Consider the following 19928-nt stretch of genomic DNA (forward strand, 5'->3'; position numbering starts at 1 on the left):
TGAGAGTTGATTTTGAGTCCATTTCCAACCCGAAAAGTCCAACTAGCTCATCCTAAATAATACCTGCCCATACCAGTAGCCCACCTCCACCCTGCTTTGCTTTGACTGCGTTTGAGTCGAAGTGGAGCTCTGTGTTCGTTACTGATCTAACCACGGGCCCATCCATCTGGTCCGTCAAGAGTCACTCTCATCTCATCAGTCCACAAAACCTTTGAATAATCTGTCTTCAAATATTTCTTGGCCCATTCTTGACGTTTCAACTTATGTGTCGGGTTTCAGCCTTTCTTACCTTGGTCATGTCCCGGAGAACTGAACACCTCGTACTTCTTGACACTCCAGGTAGGTTGCAGTTGTGGAATATGGCAGCACTGGAGGAAAATGGTTTGCTGGTAGCTTCATGTTTGATTCTTCTCAAATCTTTGGCAGTTAATTTGTGTCTTTTCTTCTCGACACGTTTCTTGCGACCCTGTTGACTATTTTCTACAAAACGTTTTATGGTTCTGTGATCACGCCCCAATATCTTAGATAGGTCAAGAGTGCTGCATCCCTGTTAAAGACCTTTTACAATTTTTGACTTTTCAGAGTCAGTTAAATCTCTTTTTTTGGCCCATTTTTCCTGAGGAGAAGAATCTACCTAATAATTAGGAACACCTTGATATAGGGTGTTGATCTCCATAGGTCACATCCTCCCTCGTTACACAAATACACATCACCTGATATGCATTAAATCCAATAATCATTCAAGTTTATACAGCTTTGACTTGGAAATTATGGATAAAATGATATGATCAAAATAATCACTTGTCTAATAATTGTGCACACAGTGTAGTGTACCAACTCTGTTTAGATCACATTAATGACTTTACCATAGGCCGAGAACACATTCTGGATTTTATAATAAATGTAAAATCTTCTAACCACCACAGGGTTTTAATTTACCTCAGTGTTCATGTTGTTAATGTTGATTAACTTTTTTTTTTTTTACAAACAAATGTAAACAAAATGCCCACATAATTAATCAAACAATTGGATCAAGGGCAAGTCATTTAAGTATAGTATAGTTCTGATGCTGGACTTAGGTTCTCTATTGGTTCAAGTGAGAAATACTACCACACTTGGAACAATGACTACACCCCAGGCCTCCTCACCTACGTTATTACCTGATTGCACTAAAGCCCTTGTGGCCGAATGAGCACAAATATCCACAATCATACTCCAAAATCTAATGAAACATCTTTATTATAACAGCAAATGGGGACTAAACGTGGAATGGAATTTCCAAATTTCCATATGGCGTGCCATGCCTGTCAAAAGTTTGGAACCAACTAGTCTTTCATTCTTATTGATAGACACATGCATGTTCCTTTTGTTTATATGCAACAAACTAGGTAATTTGATAGTATAAAGATATGCTTAGACAAAAAATATCTATAAGTTAATAGAAAAAAACTCAATTAGCATGAATAACAGCTTTACACAATCTTGGCATACGGACAGTTAGTTTCTCTGGTCCTGATTACTTTTTTATATGGCAAAAATATTAATTTCAGATCAGTTTAATTAAATTTAGAGGCAATGACTGTGCAGGCCATTCTATAATGGATAACACTCAAGTTCACTGTTTGCTCTATCTATCTCTCTATCTATCTATCTATCTATATATATATATATATATATATATATATATATATATATATATATACATACATACATACATACATACAGTGGCTATATTCAGACCCCCTTAAATGTTTCACTCTTTGTTATATTGCAATCATGTAAGTTCATTTTCCTTCCTCATTAATGTACACATAGCACCCCATATTGACAGAAAAACACAGAATTGTTGACAATTGCCAGATTTATTAAAAAAGAAAAACTGAAATATCACATGGTCCTAAGTATTCAGACCCTTTGCTCAGTATTTAGTAGAAGCACCCTTTTGATCTAATACAGCCATGATCTAAAGGCCTGTACACTTCCTACTAATTGCTGACTGTTGTAACCTTAGTTATTTTGAGGAAAAGGTGTTCTGGTAGTATGGTATAGACAGGACAAAAACTCCTTCAACTGTTGAGCAGTGAAGATGACATTATTTCAGAATTGTTCAATTGTTTATAAATTGTTCTCTAATTTTGAGCGCTAGTGTGTATATATAATTATACTGGTTACAAAGCTTGGACATCTGCTTTGGCTCATTGCCTTGTTGTATGGTGAAATGGGTTCCAGTGAGCCGTATAAGTTGTATTTTATTTTATAGCTGTCCGAAAAAAACATGACCCTGACAAAACAAGAAACAAATCAGTCAGGAAGGATAAAGAGAGACCAATTTTCTATGGCCACCACCTGCACCACCTGTCTTTCTGTTGCCTGCATTTGTCACTTTTATTTATACCAAAGTAGGTGAAATGGATTCACAATCACTGTATGCTTGCTAACAGTTTAGCTTCATATCCCTGAGGTTTATTTTTATACTCGAATGATTAAGTGATCCCTTTCACCTTTAATAGACTAATAACATTACTAATACATACAGTATTTAATCTTTATTCTGTGAGTACATTTGCCTAATTCCACTAGATGTATTGGCAATAGATATTGTAAACCAGAAATCCTTACCACTTGTTTCTCATGAAACCCAGATTTTTTTATGCAGTTTTAAGACAAAGCTACAAATATAAGGGAAAAGAAAAACACATTTTTGTTTTGTCTTGTGGATTCTGATTTAAAAAAAAAAAAAATCAATAACAAGTTTAAATCTGTATTTTTTGTTTGGCACATCTTTTCAAGATATTAAAAATATATATTTATTTCAGAAAATGTGTTCCTCTTTGGTTGTACCCCTACTATGCATACTACTATGTACTATGTTTTTTTGGTTTTTTTTCTTTTTTTAAATCAATGTTTGTCCAAAGTGACATCATTTCTTTTCTTGTTAATGTAGATAAGCTGCATGACTACATATCACACTTGGAGAAGCAGTTATCCCAGAAGGCCACATGTGTGTGTCTGCTCACTCAGAGCCTGGCCAGCATAGCAGAGACCATTTGTAAGGTAGGATGAACATATCTATTTATCAATAGAAATAAATACTAATCACGTTAAATAGAAAATAAAAATAAATAAAATTAGTAGTTCTATGTATAGCTTTCCAGTAATCCTCAGTAACAAAATAAATATAATTATTATTCAGGAGACATTTCTGAAATTATATATAAAAAAACAACGTAACATTAGACAATATGGGAGTATAACGATACGATTTAATATAATATTGACATTATGCATCTATTTAACGTTATGTTTATATATTTCTATTAATAATTAATTTATGCTGTAATTTTCCCAATTCAGGAGTCCTAATAATATGTTTTATGATGATGATGATGATGGTTAAGAATAAAAAAATAATAATAATAGTATTAATACTTAATATAATTATTTGACTTATTAATACTAAAGATGCCTGTGGTCAGTTTTTTAGAACAGAAAATTCAAAACTAGAGGAGGAAAAACCTGTTTAAAAAATAGCAAATTAAGTGTATTCTTTCTGATATCTTTCTTTTCTTTGGAAAGAAATCTTTGGCCAATGTTCCTGTTCAACTCATTGCCACTTCTGTGATGAAACTTTTGAGAATATGCATTGGTCATCTCCCCTTCACTTTACTGGGGGCTGGTACATTTCCTCATCTTTTTGGCTGTTACAAGGTTCAGCAGTGCAGTATCGACCTACTAGGTGGTCTAACTGTTTACGCAGGTAAGAAAATGTATTTTATATTCTTTATAAAAATACTTTATGCACAAGGCAAAAAAAAAATCTGATGGAAAATTCAGAGAGATATTTAGTATAGAGTATTTCTTATGTAGCCTCACGGCAAACAGAGTCATGTCATGCAAATGCTGTTCTTAGTGTTCAACATGCTGCTGTATTTATAGTATCATGCAAAAAAATTAAAACATTTGACCAATTCACTTTTTTTTTGGTGGTTTGGGGGTTATTTGTGAAATAAAAAACTTTGTTAATATTTTACCAAGAACCCATTGGCATCTATAATTTGTAAAGGTTTTATGACATTTTCTGTATTAAATCCCCATTGTTAAAAAAAGAATGACCCAGGAATCAAACTACCCAGCCACTGGCAAGTAAGGCTGTCCCTCAATACACAGTGCTCTAACAAGAATAAGACTTGTGAGTGAAGCCAGAGAGAGCAGAACCATCAATTTGACCTCAGTGGCTGGGAGTGGGTTGAAGGTGCACCGGTCGACCCTATTAAGAGCACTGTATAATGCTGGCCTGTGTGGAAGGATGACAAGAATGAAGCCTTTACTCAAAAAGTGCCATCTAAAAACACATCTGTAGTAGATGTTGACTGATCGGCCGGCCCATTAATGCCGAGTGTGCTGCAAATTAGGCCGATTATTAGTCAGGCCTATCTGATTTAGCAAACCGTGTGAGTACATTCTGTGCTTGTGTGAGCGAATATAACTCCCATACCAGCAGGTGGCAGTAGTCTGTATTCAACATCCAAACAGGGAAACCGGAAGAGCTAGAACTGTGAATATCTAAAGTATGCAACATTTACACCATATCATTAATAACAGATTCGTTTAGCTTTTTTTTAGTAAGTTGCAAAAAACAAGTGCCAAAAAATGTCAGCTCCTTTTTTTCTTGTGTGCTCATTTGCTAAGCTCAATAGCCATTTGGGGTTCTCTTTCTTGACGACGAGCTCCACCGCATGCAGAATCGACAGAAAAACAGCTGACGCTGTCCATTAAGATCCAATGGTGTGGAACACATCAAAAGTACTAAAACTCACTGAGATGGCATAAGGAAAGGAACCTTGAAAGGAACCAGATTCAAGAGGGAACCCATCCTCATCTGGGTGGCACCAAATGTCTAATAATTACAGCTAATCAATGTTAAAGTGCAGTGATGGTGATTAAATGCAAACTGTGGTTCCGAGTCAGTGTAGGAGACTGTTGACATTAAGTACAGTCCAAATCCATCCTCAAAGCTCCTGTGTTACTCCTTAATTTCATGGATCTCCAGGGCGTTGATGTGAAACCATTCCCAGCTGCACATAGTGTCCTCCAATCGAAGCGAACACCATCCAGAAGCGGGACGAAGTGGGCAGATCCGAGGAGAGGAGAGGGGTCACTGGTACCTCAGAAGCATGTTTAACTCGATTGAGAGGTTAGAGAGAGAGAGAGAGAGGTTAGAGAGAGAGAGAGAGAGAGAGAGAAAGAGAAGATGGGTAAGAGGGAGACAAAAATATGGATTATTAAGTATCCTTATCGTTGTATAAAAGTTAAGTACACTTGCAGTTGGGGACTCCGGCAAGACTCACTATGGCAGCATAACTAAAAGGGAGAGCCATGAGGTAACACAGACATGAGGGATCTCTGGGATAAGAGACAGCCCACCAACCACTGTCAACAAAAATGAGTGAACATGTGAGAGTGAGGGGACGACAGCATACAAATATCCCAGTTCACCAAACACTCTATATCCATGATCCCTCCAGATCTGCTCCAGTTCTACATTAAATACATTTTTAGCACTAAACTTATAAATTCTAACTTTATAATCTCTATAAAGCTTATTTGGGGCAGTGTTGACTGTTAGAAACGCTGTACAAAAATGTATTATGAATGGATGCTTCTTATCAGCAGGGTCTGTGCATCTTCTTAGTCTTGCATGAAGGGTGATGGAAGAAGAAAAATATAGAGGAGTTTTATTTTTCAGCAGGACAATCACAAGCACAAGGGAAAAGCAACAGTGGAGTGGCTCCAGAACAAAAAGATAAATGTCTTACAGTGGCCCAGTCAAATTCCCTATTGACAACCTGTGGGACTACTGAAAATTGCAGTAGACAGGCATCACCTAAACAACCTGTAGCAAATCTGTCAAGCATAATGGGCCAGAAATGACTGTGAGCAAATCTGAGGCATATGTATTCCAAAAGACTTAAAGCTGTTATTGCATCAAAAGTTGACTTGACCAAATGTTAATGTGTGGTGGTTGAATACTTATGCAAGCACAATATTTCTGGTGCAACAGAACTTAACTGGTATATACCAAACTGCTGAATTTCTATCAGTCTTCAATCTGTCAACTCTATCAATGTGCATTTCAATAAAAGAAAGCATACAAAGCATATTCTATCCAACATACAACTTTTCAGCAATTTGTGCCTTCACTCTCCACATGCATCAGTTATGTTTTGAGTGGGTGCCCATGACTCTCTTGCAAGTTCACTGGTTAAGGACCACTTTTGGTAGTTATTAATCACTGCATACCACAAGACCTGCTGTTTTGGAGATACTTTACAAACTTCACTTGCTTCCTAATATATCCCACCCATTGACAGGTGCCATTGTAATTGGTGCTATATAGATAGATATGGTGCCCCTGGAGCATAGAGGGTTAAGGGCCATGCTCAAGGACCTTCAACCAGGAAAGCCAGGATGTATGGTTACAGTTAAGGTGCAATTTGTTAAGAGTGCAAACAGCAAGACTACCTATGATATCATATCTTAAAAGGAGAACATGAACAGACAAGGAATTTTAGGACATAATGTGGCCAGCCATTCTACAGTCAACAAACCTGCACAAGAGAGGGAAAGGTGACATCATCCAAACTTCCTAGTTCACCAAAACAATCTATAACCATGATCCCTTTAAATCTTCTTCATCTTAGAAAGAAATATATTTACTAAAGGCTTGACTAAACAAATATTTGTCAGTTTAGATTTAAAGACTGTTTCTCAAAAATCAATTGGAAGGCTGTTCCATGCAATGTCAGTCATTTGTGGGGGTTCATATTTCTGGAAAAAAATAAGGAATTAGGAATTTGAACCTCCAGCTGTAATGTGGAAAACATTTCCACCAAGTATGGCTGGGCAGTAGGGCTAAAATATCTGGATAAAAATATCTAATATATGGATGAGTGCTCATCAATTAAAACTTAACCCCATCAAAACAAAACTGCTGTTCATCCCAGGTGATTCAAGATCTCTGAATAACTGTTCATGACCCTCTGAACAGCCATTGCTCGCAACCTTGGGGAACTATGGACAATCAACTGTCCTTCTCCTCACATGTTGCTAATGTAACTTGTTATTGTAGATTTCTTCTCTACAACATCCAAAGGATTCAACTATTTCTGTCCACACAGGCTGCCCAGGTGCTTGTTCAGTCTCTTGTTATTTTCGAGACTGGACTACTGCAACTCTCTGCTAGCAGGTCTTCCTCTGAAAGCTATTTGTCCACTGCAAATGATCCAAAACGCAGCTGCACGACTTGTGTTCAATCTGCCCAAGTTCTCCCACACCATCCCAATGCTGCGTTCCCTTCACTAGCATCCAGTAGCTGCACATATCAGATTCAGAACACTGATGCTTGCCTACAAGGCCAAAAATAAACCAGCTCCATCTTACCTCAGACATCTCATCACACCTCACACTGTACTACGCTGTCTGAGATCCTCCAGCACTGCCCAACATCTCTCAGGGTAATAAGCAAGTATACTTCAAGGCTCTTCTTTGTTCTGACACCGAGGTGGTGGAATGAACTTCAACTAGATGTCTGAACAGTGGAGTCCCTGGCTATTTTCATATGATGGTTGAAGACTTACCTCTTCCTGAAACAAGTTTGCGTTGTTAAAATAAAATAAAAAATTAAGTTATAGTCTGATTTATCTTAATAATATAATTATTTATTATTTCTTCTTCTTCTTTCGGCTGCTCCCATTAGGGGTCGCCACAGCGGATCATCTGTCTCCATACCACCCTGTTCTCTACATCTGCCTCTTTCACACCAACTACCTGCATGTCTTCCCTCACCACATCCATGAACCTCCTCCTTGGCCTTCCTCTTTTCCTCCTACCTGGTGGCTCCATCCTCAGCATTCTTCTACCAATATAATTCATGTCCCTCCTCTGCACATGTCCAAACCATCTCAATCTCGCCTCACTCACCTTGTCACCAAAACATCCTACATGCGCTGAAATGTTTTATTAAAACTCATTTCTAATTTTATCCATCTTCGTCACTCCCAACGAAAACCTCAACATCTTCAGCTCTGCCACATCCAGCTCCACCTCCTGTCTTTTACTTAATGCCACTGTCTCTAATCCATACAACATCGCAGGTCTCACCACAGTCCTATAAACTTTCCCTTTCATTTTTGCAGATACCCTACTATCACAAATCACTCCTGTCACTCTTCTCCACCCATTCCACCCTGCCTGCACTCTTTTCCTCACTTCTCTAACACACTCTCCAATACTTTGCACTGTTGACCCCAGGTACCTGAACTCCTCCACCTTCTCCACCTCTTCTCCCTGCAACCGCACAACTCCACTGCCCTCCCTCTCATTCACACACATGTACTCTGTCTTACTCCTACTGAGTTTCATTCCCCTTCTCTCCAGCGCATATCTCCACCTCTCCAGGCTCTTCCCAACCTGCTCCCTACTCTCACAACAAATCACAATTTCATCCGCAAACATCATAGTCCAGGGGGACTCCTGTCTGACCTCGTCCGTCAACCTGTCCATCACCACTGCAAACAGGAAAGGGCTCAGGGCCGATCCTTGATGCAGTCCAACCTTCACCCTGAACCAGTCTGTCCTACCTACTGCACACTTCACTGCCGTCACACTGTCCTCATACATGTCCTGCACCACCCTCACATACTTCTCTGACACACCTGACTTCCTCATACAATACCACAACTCCTCTCTTGGCACCCTGTCGTAAGCCTTCTCTAAATCCACAAATACACAATGCAATTCCTTCTGTCCTTCTCTATACTTCTCCATCAACATTCTCAAAGCAAATAAGGCATCTGTGGTGCTCTTCCTCGGCATGAAACCATACTGTTGCTCACAGATGGTCACCTCTTCTCTCAGCCTGGCTTCCACTACCCTTTCCCATAACTTCATGGTGTGACTGATCAACTTAATTCCCCTGTAGTTACTGCAGGACTGCACATCTCCTTTATGCTTAAAGATCGGTACCAGCACACTTCTTCTCCATTCCTCAGGCATCTTCTCACCTTCCAAAATCCTGTTAAACAATCTGGTCAAAACCCACTGCCATCTCTCCTAAACATCTCCACGCTTCTACCGGTATGTCATCTGGTCCAACCGACTTTCCACTCTTCATCCTCTTAATCGCTGCTCACTTCCTCCTTACTAATCCTATCTACATCCTGCTTCACCAACTCCACATCATCCAACCTTCTCTCTCTGATTTTCCTCATTCATCAGCTGCTCAAAATACTCCTCCACCTTCTCAACACACTCTCCTCACTAGTCAACACATTTCCCTCTCCATCCTTTACTGCTCTAACTTGCAGTACATCCTTCCCAGCTCGGTCCCTCTGCCTGGCCAATCGGTATAAATCCTTTTCTCCTTCTTAGTGTCCAACCTCTCATACAGCTCCTCATATGCCTTTTCCTTGGCTTTCGCCACATCCCTCTTTACCTGCTGCCGCATCTCCTTGTACTCCTGCCTACTTTTCTCATCACTCACAGATGTCAATAATTATTTATTATTTATATTATTTTATTATTTATTATTTATTTATTATTTATAATCTAGCGTACCAGTGTAGATTCATTCATTGATAGAGACTCAAAGCACTTTTGTATGTCGCTTTGGAAACTGGCATCTGCTAAATGCCACAAATGTAAATGTAAATAGCTAATTAAAAGGAATAATACAGATGATTGTGTTTTGTCATTTTATAGAGAGCGTGGCCTTAATTCAGGAGGCTTTTACTGTTCTTCTGCAGTATATGCAGTGCCCGGACTCTAATGCTACAGTAAGTGTACAATCAGAGTGGTTCAAATTTTTTTTGTTGCATTCCTTAGATTATTACAAATATTTGCATGTTTTGTTTATTTCAAATTAAGTATTTTTTTAGTCCATGCACTTGGCTGCGTTGAATTTATTTAGGACATAAAATAATTTATTATAACAGGTTTGTTGTTTTCTAGGTTTTAAAGAAAACAAATCAGGCCATTCTTAAATGGCTCAATATCTGTTCACCATCATCTGATTTATGGAAGACAGTTATACATGGTGAGTACTCCTGAGAATTTATCATGCTGCAATTCACCATGCACACACACACACACACACAATACACACAAAGCTCTCCCTCATAACTTGATGAGTTATCATGATGCAAAATTATGTCATAAGCCAGAGTTAAGGCATAGTAGGGCTAACAGTCGCTCATCAAGAGTTTCAGAGAAGTTTGGCAAAGATTAGCATGAAGATACGTTAAATAATGATTTCAGGAATTAATGACTTTATAGGAGCATGGCAGAACAACACAGGAATGATTCAATATCAATGTGCTTTTTGGGTTTTTTTGTTGTTGTTTTTTTAGTAACACTTTTTTAGTATTTTTTTCCCCATCAATGTAAAACATTTCCATAGTTTAAACATTTGATATGTTTTCTGTGTTCTATTGTGACTAAAATCTGGATTTATGAGAGTCGTAAACATTGCATTTCTTTTTTTTTTTTTAAACAATTTTCCTAATTATTTTGGATTTGTAATTTTCTTCTTTACATTTTTGTTTTAAAAAATCAATCAAAAACCTTTAACATGAATTTGTTATTATGAATTAATTATGAAACAAGTGCATCAAAACTATTCACACACCACCACATGCACTTCCACCAAAATTGCTCATTGACTTAGAATGTGGATTTTGAAAGAAGATTATGAAATAATTTGACAAATGTCCTTTAGATTTAAATATGTCTTATGTCTTATGTCATCCTCAAATACATCAATCTTTCTAAGTAAACCAATCAGGTGTGTGTGCTTTTCTAACATATCTAGTGTCACTATTAAAGGTATGTTTTTACACCTGCTTGATGTCTTTTTTTTTTTTTTTATATATATACTCAAGACTTGTTTAAGATTTCTGAATTCTCTTTTGAATCTCTGACAAACCAGAATCAGTTATTTTTATTTCAGTCACTGTTTCCTTTTCATTTGGAATATTCTTATAACAGGGAAAATCTGGTTATTTCAGCCAATTAGAAGCTCTTATCTGAATTGCAGTCAACCCCCTTATAGCATAATTAGCAGCATTGCTTGCAGAATTGAAATATCACCTGTGCAATAAGTCCAGTCGTGGAATTTCCTCGCTACTAAATATTCTATAGTCAATTATTAGTGGTGGTATTACAAAGTGGAAGCATTTGGGAAGGACAGCAACCCAGCTACGAAGTGTTAGACCACATAAAACCACAGAGTGGATCAGTGGATGCTGAGATTCATAGTGCACAGAGGTCACCAACTTTCTGCAGAGTCAATAGCTACAGACCCCCAAACTTTATGTGGCCTTCAGATTAGCTCAAGAACATTTGCGTAGAGCGCTTCATGGAATGGGTTTCCATGGTTGAGCAGCTGCATCCAAGCCTTACATCACCAAGTGCAATGCAAAGCATCGAATGCAGTGGTGTGAAACACGCCGCCACTGGACATTAGAGCAGTGGAGATGTGTTCTCTAATCACGCTTCACTGTCTGGCAATCTGTTGAATGAGTCCGAGTTTGGCAGTTGCCAGGAGAACGGTACTTGATTGACTGCATTGTGCCAAGTGTAAAGTTTGGTGGTAGAGGATTATTATTAGCTCAAGAACATTTGCGTAGAGCGCTTCATGGAATGGGTTTCCATGGTTGAGCAGCTGCATCCAAGGGGTTGTGCAGCTGCATGAGGGGTTGTTTTTCAGGAGTTGGGCTCGGCCCTTTAGATCCAGTGAAAGGACTCTTAATGCTTTAGCATACAAAGGCATTTTGGACAATTTCATGCTCCCAACTTTGTGGGAACAGTTTTGGGATGGAATGTTTCTATTCCAACATGATTGTGCACCAGTGCACAAAGCAAGGTCCATTAAGCCATGGTTGAGTGAGGTTGATGTGGAAGAACTTGTTTGGCATGCACAGAGTCCTGAACTCCACCCAATAGAACTCCTTTTAGGATTAATTAGATTGGAGACTGCGATCCAGGTCTTCTCATCCAACATCAGTGTCTGACCTCACAAATGCGCTTCTGGAAGAATGGTCAACCCCACCGTTATGTTATGTTATTAACCTTATGGATTAAGAATCGGGTGTTACTCATTCATTTGCATGTTAAAGGCAGACGAGCGAACACATTAAACAATATGGTGTACCTTCTCTCAAAAAATTTCTTCCTGAGAAACTGGATTATCATCTGTACTTGAATTTGTGAAGTTAAATTCAAGTGCCTTGATTATATTTATTGGATGATTTACTTGATATAACCAAAGTGTCCTTCTCTGTAGTTCAGCTGACTGCTTTAACGCATATAACTCTAGCACAGCATGTGATGATTCCGATTAAAGTTTTGGATAGCTGCAAACTGACGTTTTTCTTTTGTGAATCGGGCTCTTGGGCCACATTGTGGAGTACTTGTTGATCTAACTATTTTGTGGATTAAAATCAAACTAGTATGATCATGGAAGTTTGTCGATTTAGCCTTTCATGTCTGGCTGCATTGGTGGTTGAACTGGTTGATCTTAAACAGTTTTCTCACAGCACCTTCTACACTTAACTAAGGCATGTCCTGTTCTTTTACAAAAGGCACATGCCTGTGTTGATGCTGTTTTGTGCCATGTTTGTGTACCGTGTTCTTGTGTTTAAGTTTTGGTTTCCCTCTTTTCACACTTTTAAGCTGTTGTATTGAGGAAATAGGATTGAGAAGTGTTTCTCTTGATAGTAAGTCAACAAACTCTTTTAATTGTGTGTAATCTATATTTGCTTTTCTGGCTTTCATCACTTTGTGGTTTCATCTGGTCATTGAGGACTTTGTGTTGATGTGAGGTATTACACTTCACAGCTCTTAAGAAGATCCATAAGCTCTTAGTTCAGCCATCTTTAGAGCTTTTCTTACATCCTCCACACAGCCTGTCTGTGAAGGACCTCCAAATTATGTATGGGTCATATTTCCAATTGCTTCCAGTCAGAATCACATGTTACTTTGGTGTTTAGCAGAAAGAATCCTTTGAAGGTTTTCCTCACAGTCCAACCACGACCTTTCCTGGGTAATATAGCGTTTCACTCTTCTTAATATGTTTTCTGTAAATTAATGTTTTAAAAGATAGTCAACAGTCTTTGAATTTTAAAGAATCTTTAATAAATAATGAAAGTTTTGGCATTGGAAGAGTGTTAGCGCTCACTACTTATGCTTGTGCACTGACCAGATAACAATAGTTTTGCATTTGAGACATAAGCATTGAAGCTGGTGGAGTTTAAGATGACACTGCCACATTCTGGAAATTAGAATCTTGACTTCTAGCAGGTAAAGATTGAGGAGCAAAGGGTGAACCTAAAGCCTAGGGGATTGGGTTATGATTGGCACTGAGGAATGGCTGAGAGAATTTAAGCAGCAATCAATTGCTTTTAAATTTTCTTTGACTTGGTCATAGACCTCTATTCAAGCTTTTTGCAGAGTTCAATTTCTTTACTTCTACTAAGCCTGATTGTGGTGGCAGGGGTGTGGCCAAGTGCTGGTTTGTAAATGGGGGAAGAGCGTGAGAGCGGTTTGACTACAAGTGTTCTTTGTTGCAGTGGTCAGCAGAAAGGAGAAAAGGTAGAGAGACAGAACATGAGATAGAACAATATATATAGGATCTGTGTGTACATTAAAAAACACACTGAAAAGTGAAATTGAACTTGTCACCTGCCTCCCATTCTGCTCCAAGCCTGGATGGTGGACTGGAAATTATTTCAGAGCATCATAGAGAAATGTACTCCAGTGACAGCACCATTCCCCACTCTAAACTGAGGCTTTTTTTTTTTTGCTGTGTAAGAATGGCTGGCCAAACTTAACCCAGACAAGCTTCCACTTCCACTAGACCTACTGTTTGTCAGGAAGACACAGGTGGATAGGGAGGCCCTGCTTCCTTAATTAGGGCCCCCTTCGAAAGAATTGGTATTGGGACTTGTTAGTTCTGGTGGACTATGCAATGTGCTACCTTGAAGTGGTGCCTATGTGCAATATCACAGCTCATACTTTTGCTGAGGCACTGTTCCATCATGGTGTGGATGGAAAGAGAAATGGTGTAGGGGTGATCCAAAAGAAAGAGTACAGTAAGAATGTAGTGGAGGTGAAGAGAGTTGATAAAGAGAGGTGATGAACGTTAAGCTGGAAGTTTAAGGGATGATGATAAAAGCCATCAATGACTATGATGTTTGCGGATGATATTGTGATTTGTGGTGAGAGTAGGTAGCAGGTTGAGAAAAGCCTGGAGAGGTGGAGGTATGCGCTGGAGGGAAGGGGAATGAAAGTCAGTAGGAGCAAGACAGAGTACATGTGTGTGAATAAGAGGGAGGGCAGTGGAGTGGTGCGGTTGCAGGGAGAAGAGGTGGAGAAGGTGGGGGAGTTCAGGTACCTGGGGTCAACAGTGCAAAGTAATAGAGAGTTTGTTAGAGAAGTGAAGAAAAGAGTGCTGGCAGGGTGGAGTGGGTGGAGAAGAGTGGCAGGAGTGATTTGTTATAGTAGGGTATCTGCAAGAATGAAAGGGAAAGTTTATAGGACTCTGGTGAGACCTGCGATGATGTATGGATTAGAGACAGTGGCATTGAGTAAAAGACAGGAGGTGGAGGTGGAGCTGGAGGTAGCAGAGCTTAAGATGTTGAGGTATTTGTTGGGAGTGACGAGGATGGACAGGATTAGAAACAAGTTTATTAGAGGGCATGTAGGACGTTTTGGAGACAAGGCGAGGGAGGCGAGAATGAGATAGTTTGGACATGTGCAGAGGAGGGACATGGGGTATGCTGAGGATGGAGCCACCAGGAAAGAGAAAAAGAGGGAAGACCAAGGAGGCGGTTTATGTATGTGGTGAAGGAAAACATGCAGTTAGTTGGGTTGAAAGAGGCAGACATAGAGGACAGGGTGTATGGAGACGGATGATCTGCCATGGCCACCCCCTAATGGGAGAAGCCAAAAGAAGAACAAGATAAATAATGTCAGTGCTTATGCGCCACAAGTGAGTTGTGAGATGGAAAAATTCTGAAGTCAGTTAGATGAAGTGGTAGAAGGTGTAACTAGGAATGAAATATTAGTGATTGGGGCAGACTGTAATGGGCATGTTGGTGAAGGGAACAGAGGTGATGAGGAGGTGATGGGTACGTATGGTCTTAAGGAGAGGAATGTGAAAGGGCAGATGGTGGTAGATTTTGCTAAAAGGATAGAAATGGCAGTGGTTAATACATATTTTAAGAAGGAGGAGGAGCATAGGGTGACGTATAAGATCTCAGGAAGGTGCACACAGGTGGACTAAATACTAAGCAGGAAATGCAACCTGAAAGAGATTGGGGACTGTAAGGTGTTGGCAGGGGACAGTGTAGCTAGACAGCATTGGATGGTGGACTGAAATAAGAACAAGATGGTGGAAACTGAAGGAGGAAGACTGTAGTGTGAGGTTCAGGGAAGAGGTCAGACAGGGGCTTGGTGGTGGTGAAGAAGTGCTGGATGATTGGGCAACTACTGCAGAAGTGATAAGGGAGACAGTTAAAAAGGTACTTGGTGTGACATCTGGAAAGATGTTGGCGAAACAGAATTGGGATTGGCAGAGAGATGAGAAAAGTAGGCAGGAGTACACAGAGATGCGGCAGCAGGTGAAAAGAGATGTGGCTAAGGAAAAGGAATATGAGGAGCTGTAGGAGAAGTCAGACTCTAAGGAACTAGAAAAGGATTTGTACCGATTGGCCAGGTAGAGGGACCGAGCTGGGAAGGATGTGCTGCAAGTTAGAGCAATAAAAGCTGGAGATGGAACTGTGTTGACTAGTAAGGGAAGTGTGCTTAAATGGTCTAGGAAGTATTTTGAGCAGCTGATGAATGAGGAGTATTATAGAGATTGATGATTGGCAATCAAATGGGCACCTTCTGATACTATCTTCTGGGATGGGCCTTCACTCTCTGTTTGGACCATGCACTGCTCCAGAGGCTTTATTGCATGCAAGATACCAAAGTTAAGATCAATCTCTGTTATCTGGCACTTCAGGACTTTTCCCTTTCACAATGGGGATTGGGTGGGGCAATCGACTGTATGGCAGCCCTCCTGAGTTTAGCAGTAGGGGTAGTCCTCCAACTTCATTACCCTGAGTGTAGGAGCCCCTCAAGTTTGTGTCCTGGTCCACCTGAACTATTCTCTCTACACTCATGACTGTGTGCCCTCTCACAGCTCTACTTCCTAGTCAAATGTGCTCATGAAACAGTGGTTCTAGGCCTCATCTTCAACAACGATGTGACTGCATGGTGCCCGGATAACCGTCTCTCCCTGAATGTCAGCAAAAGCAAGACGCTAGTGATGGACTTCAGGAAAAGTTAGAAAAAAAAGCTACTCCTTATTCATGATCAGTGGGGGACCCCTGTGGGGAGTGTGAGCAGCTTCCAATACCTTGAAGTACACATGTCTGAGAACCTGACATGGTCTGCTTACACACAATCTTACGTAAAGAAAGCCAGACAAAGACTGTCATCTTCGGCAGCTGAGGAAATTCAGGGCTTTAGCAGTAATCCTGAAAACCTTCTATACTGGGGCTATAGTAAGCATTATGACTCAGTTTATCTTCGTTTGGTATGGCAGTTGCTCCAAACAGGACTATAAAGCACTTCAGAGGGTAGTGTGCTTAGCAGAGCGCATTTCAGGGACTACTCTTCCCTCTCTGCAGAAAATATACAACACCAATCACCAAGGACCCTAGTCACTCCAGTAACTGTCTGTTTTGTCTGATGACATCAGGCAAGTGCTTTTGATAGCTGATTTTGAGTTTTAGAAGAAGCGTCTTCAAACTTCTCAATGCGAGCATGCCCATGAACACTATCCCAGAAGTCTTTATTCTGCATCTGCACACTGTACTTCACGTTGTCATAATCATTGCTACTGTTTTTGGTCCGTTATACCTCCATTACAAAATGTACTTTATTTTTTTGCACATCTAAATATATTTGCATTTTTTTTACATCTATCTATATTTATATTTTATACTTAGACATTTTACTTACTGCACGATTTCTGAGCATCTGATGGGGAATGTGGTAGAGGGGCGTGGTCAAGAGGCATTCAAATCAAATCAAACCAAATCATTTGGAAACAAGTGATAAGGTTCTGTGTTGTGGTGAGTGTTCTCTGATGTAGTGAGCAGCAGAGACAGAGAGACATATAAAGAGCTGTTTGTGCTTTAAAAAAGACACTTGAAAGTTAAATTAAGTGGACTGTGGCTACTTGGTCATAGATAACATTAAAAATGTTGTGAACAACTTTTATAGCATAGACATAGTAAATGTGAACTTGCCCAGATGATCAGACAGTCTACACACATTACAAAATATACAGTACAAAGTCTTCACAAATCTTAGCTTTGTTATTTTGGCAATGCACTTCCTGATTAACTTTAAATGTTGATGCATAAGTAATAATATTATTTTGGATGAAACATTTTAACAGAAAAAAAAGGTTTATTTAAAAATTATATTGATAATTTTCACAATGTAATCTTTGGGGTTACTGTGACTCCAAACAATGCAGTAAAGCAAATCTCAACAAAACAATGTTCCTTGACTAACTCATCACCTCTGCAAACACAGTGATGCATTTATTTTACAGACTTTATCAAATAAATGTATCACTTAAAAATATAATGAAACAATTACATCATCATTATGATTATAGAACAAATGCTCAGACCACACCAACATCAGTAATACTGTTAAACCAACAATTTCTAACCTTAACCCTAGAATATTACAGCTCACGTCTGCTTTCCCTTAATGAAAATTTCATTTTGTGTTTTATATGTAAAAATTATTTCTTGAAGATAAAAGCAATCTTGGTTTTTGTGTGTCCCAGAACTCTTTGGATTAATGAAGAAACATGTATGTGATGGACGATGGGAAGTGAGAGATTCAACTCTAGAGTTCATTACACAGCTCACAGCTGACCTCAAAGGTACAGAAATGATTATCACTTCCAGCCCTTTTAAATTTCCAGTTGAAAACAGGAGGAGTGATTTATTTTTCTTCTTGTCTTGTTCAGGTTATAGCAACTATACCAAAACTCTTCATAGTAGTGGCATGATCTCAGTCCTCTTCACCTCATTGTCAGATTTAGAAGGCTATGTCCAAGCCAGTGCAGTGGTAGCTCTTGGAGAGGCAGTAACTACATCTGATGTCTGTAGCAACGTACAGGTATACATTTTAATGTATATATATATTTTTTTTTTCTTAAATAGACATTGCAAATTACATGTTCACTTACCAGTCCTATATTGATGGCAAATGTATCATTATTAATCACAAATTCTCTTTCATTTGATCTATGCACTAGTTTTTTCTTGTCTTATTTTCTTTTAAGGAAAAGGCTGTGACACAGCTGTTGAGCATTTTGTCTCAAGATACACAGAGCTTCCCACACCGTGCTGCAGTGAAGGTCTTCATTAAATGGTTAAAAAGCCCAGACTTTTACACTGCTTTGGAGCCGTCTATTAGCTCAGTGTTGTTGGTTGTTGGAAATGACTTTGACTGGGAGGTTAAAGTTCACACATTGGAGTTAGCAGATGTATTAATGGACAAATCGCTAAATCATTGCCCCTGTCACAATCAGAAGATCTATCAAAGATCTGAAAGTGCATGCATAATGCAGGCATTACTCAAACTGAAGAATCTAGGGGTATTTGAGTTTCTGTTTAAATGCTTATTTGACTGTGACAGACCTGTTTCTCAGAAAGCTTGTTCACTTCTGCTTAAGCTAAGAACATTTATGAGAGAGTATTCTGTTGATGACCACAGAGATCTTACTACTGAAATATGGAAGTACAATTGGAATGAGGAAATGCTTCACACATACCTCAAAAATCAAGAGTCCCTTGCACTTAATTGTGTAGAAAATAGAGACACAGCATCTTGTAGGCAAATGGGCAATCGTGACCTTGACAGTGGATTTCCAAAAGTGATGAATCTGTGCCAGATATTCGAACTACTAGACCTTGATCAGATGCAACATACTTTATCCTTAAGTAGTGACCATCTGATAAATTCACCTCAGTCTCTAATGGAAGATATTTTATTTATGGCTAGTGAGAGTGACGAGAATATTGCAGATTGTTATTGAAAATTTGTTCACAAAAGTAGCCACTTGTCATAATTTAAATAAGACAGTAATTATTGTATACTGATGACTAAGTTCAACAGGAAAGGACCAGTAACAATGTAATACCTAAGGCCTGTAAAGTTGTTAGTCTAGTATATTAAATTATATAAGGGGTAGTGTCTTCAATGGACTCTGAATTGACTCTGTTTTTATGATTAAATATGACTAGAAAATTGGTAAACATTCTTCTTAAATGTACATATAATTGTATTATTCATGCACATAATTTCAATAAACATATCTGAAGTCCCACAATGTGTTTGTCTCTTATGTACATAGATCTTAGTTTATTCCTGTTACAGTCAATGGAAATTCTGTTTTTTTTTGCTGAATCTAGCACAAAATGACTCCAAACTAAGTACGTTAACAGCAAATAAAAATATAGTGCATACTATAAAACAAAATAACAGAATATGGTTAAAAGCTTTCATTTAATTAATATATTTAAAAATAGGTTAGCCCCTAACTGGCTACTGGGGGAGGACTGTTGTGGTGAGATTTAGAGAGGGAGAAGTAGAGAGAGATGAGGTAAACATAAATGTTTGTGTGAGGCAGGATGTGGATGTGTTCTTAATCAGTAACTTCAAGGTGGCAAATCAATGGTTTCTGTTTGAGTTCCAGTAAGTTTTATTTTAATGTTCTTTTTGGCAATGGACATTTACATAGCAGCTTTAAACAAATCTAGATATGAATTAAATCTTTAACAATCAATATGCAA

At 38.8% G+C, this 19928-nt stretch overlaps 1 protein-coding gene across 1 annotated transcript in view; it reads left to right on the forward strand.

Annotated features, from left to right (window-relative positions):
* The window catches only part of brat1 (BRCA1-associated ATM activator 1), a 53036-nt gene extending 33574 nt beyond the window's left edge, over positions 1 to 19462 (forward strand). The window contains exons 8-14 of the mRNA XM_046837580.1: positions 2945 to 3054; positions 3577 to 3757; positions 9760 to 9833; positions 10009 to 10093; positions 17912 to 18010; positions 18098 to 18249; positions 18416 to 19462. Of these exons, the coding sequence (XP_046693536.1) occupies positions 2945 to 3054; positions 3577 to 3757; positions 9760 to 9833; positions 10009 to 10093; positions 17912 to 18010; positions 18098 to 18249; positions 18416 to 19171 (1457 nt within the window). The 3' untranslated portion in view covers positions 19172 to 19462. The remainder of the gene's footprint in view (positions 1 to 2944; positions 3055 to 3576; positions 3758 to 9759; positions 9834 to 10008; positions 10094 to 17911; positions 18011 to 18097; positions 18250 to 18415) is intronic.
* The last annotated feature ends 466 nt before the right edge of the window (positions 19463 to 19928 follow it).

The sequence above is a fragment of the Silurus meridionalis genome, chromosome 24, assembly GCF_014805685.1.
Source record: "Silurus meridionalis isolate SWU-2019-XX chromosome 24, ASM1480568v1, whole genome shotgun sequence".
Taxonomy (NCBI): domain Eukaryota; kingdom Metazoa; phylum Chordata; class Actinopteri; order Siluriformes; family Siluridae; genus Silurus; species Silurus meridionalis.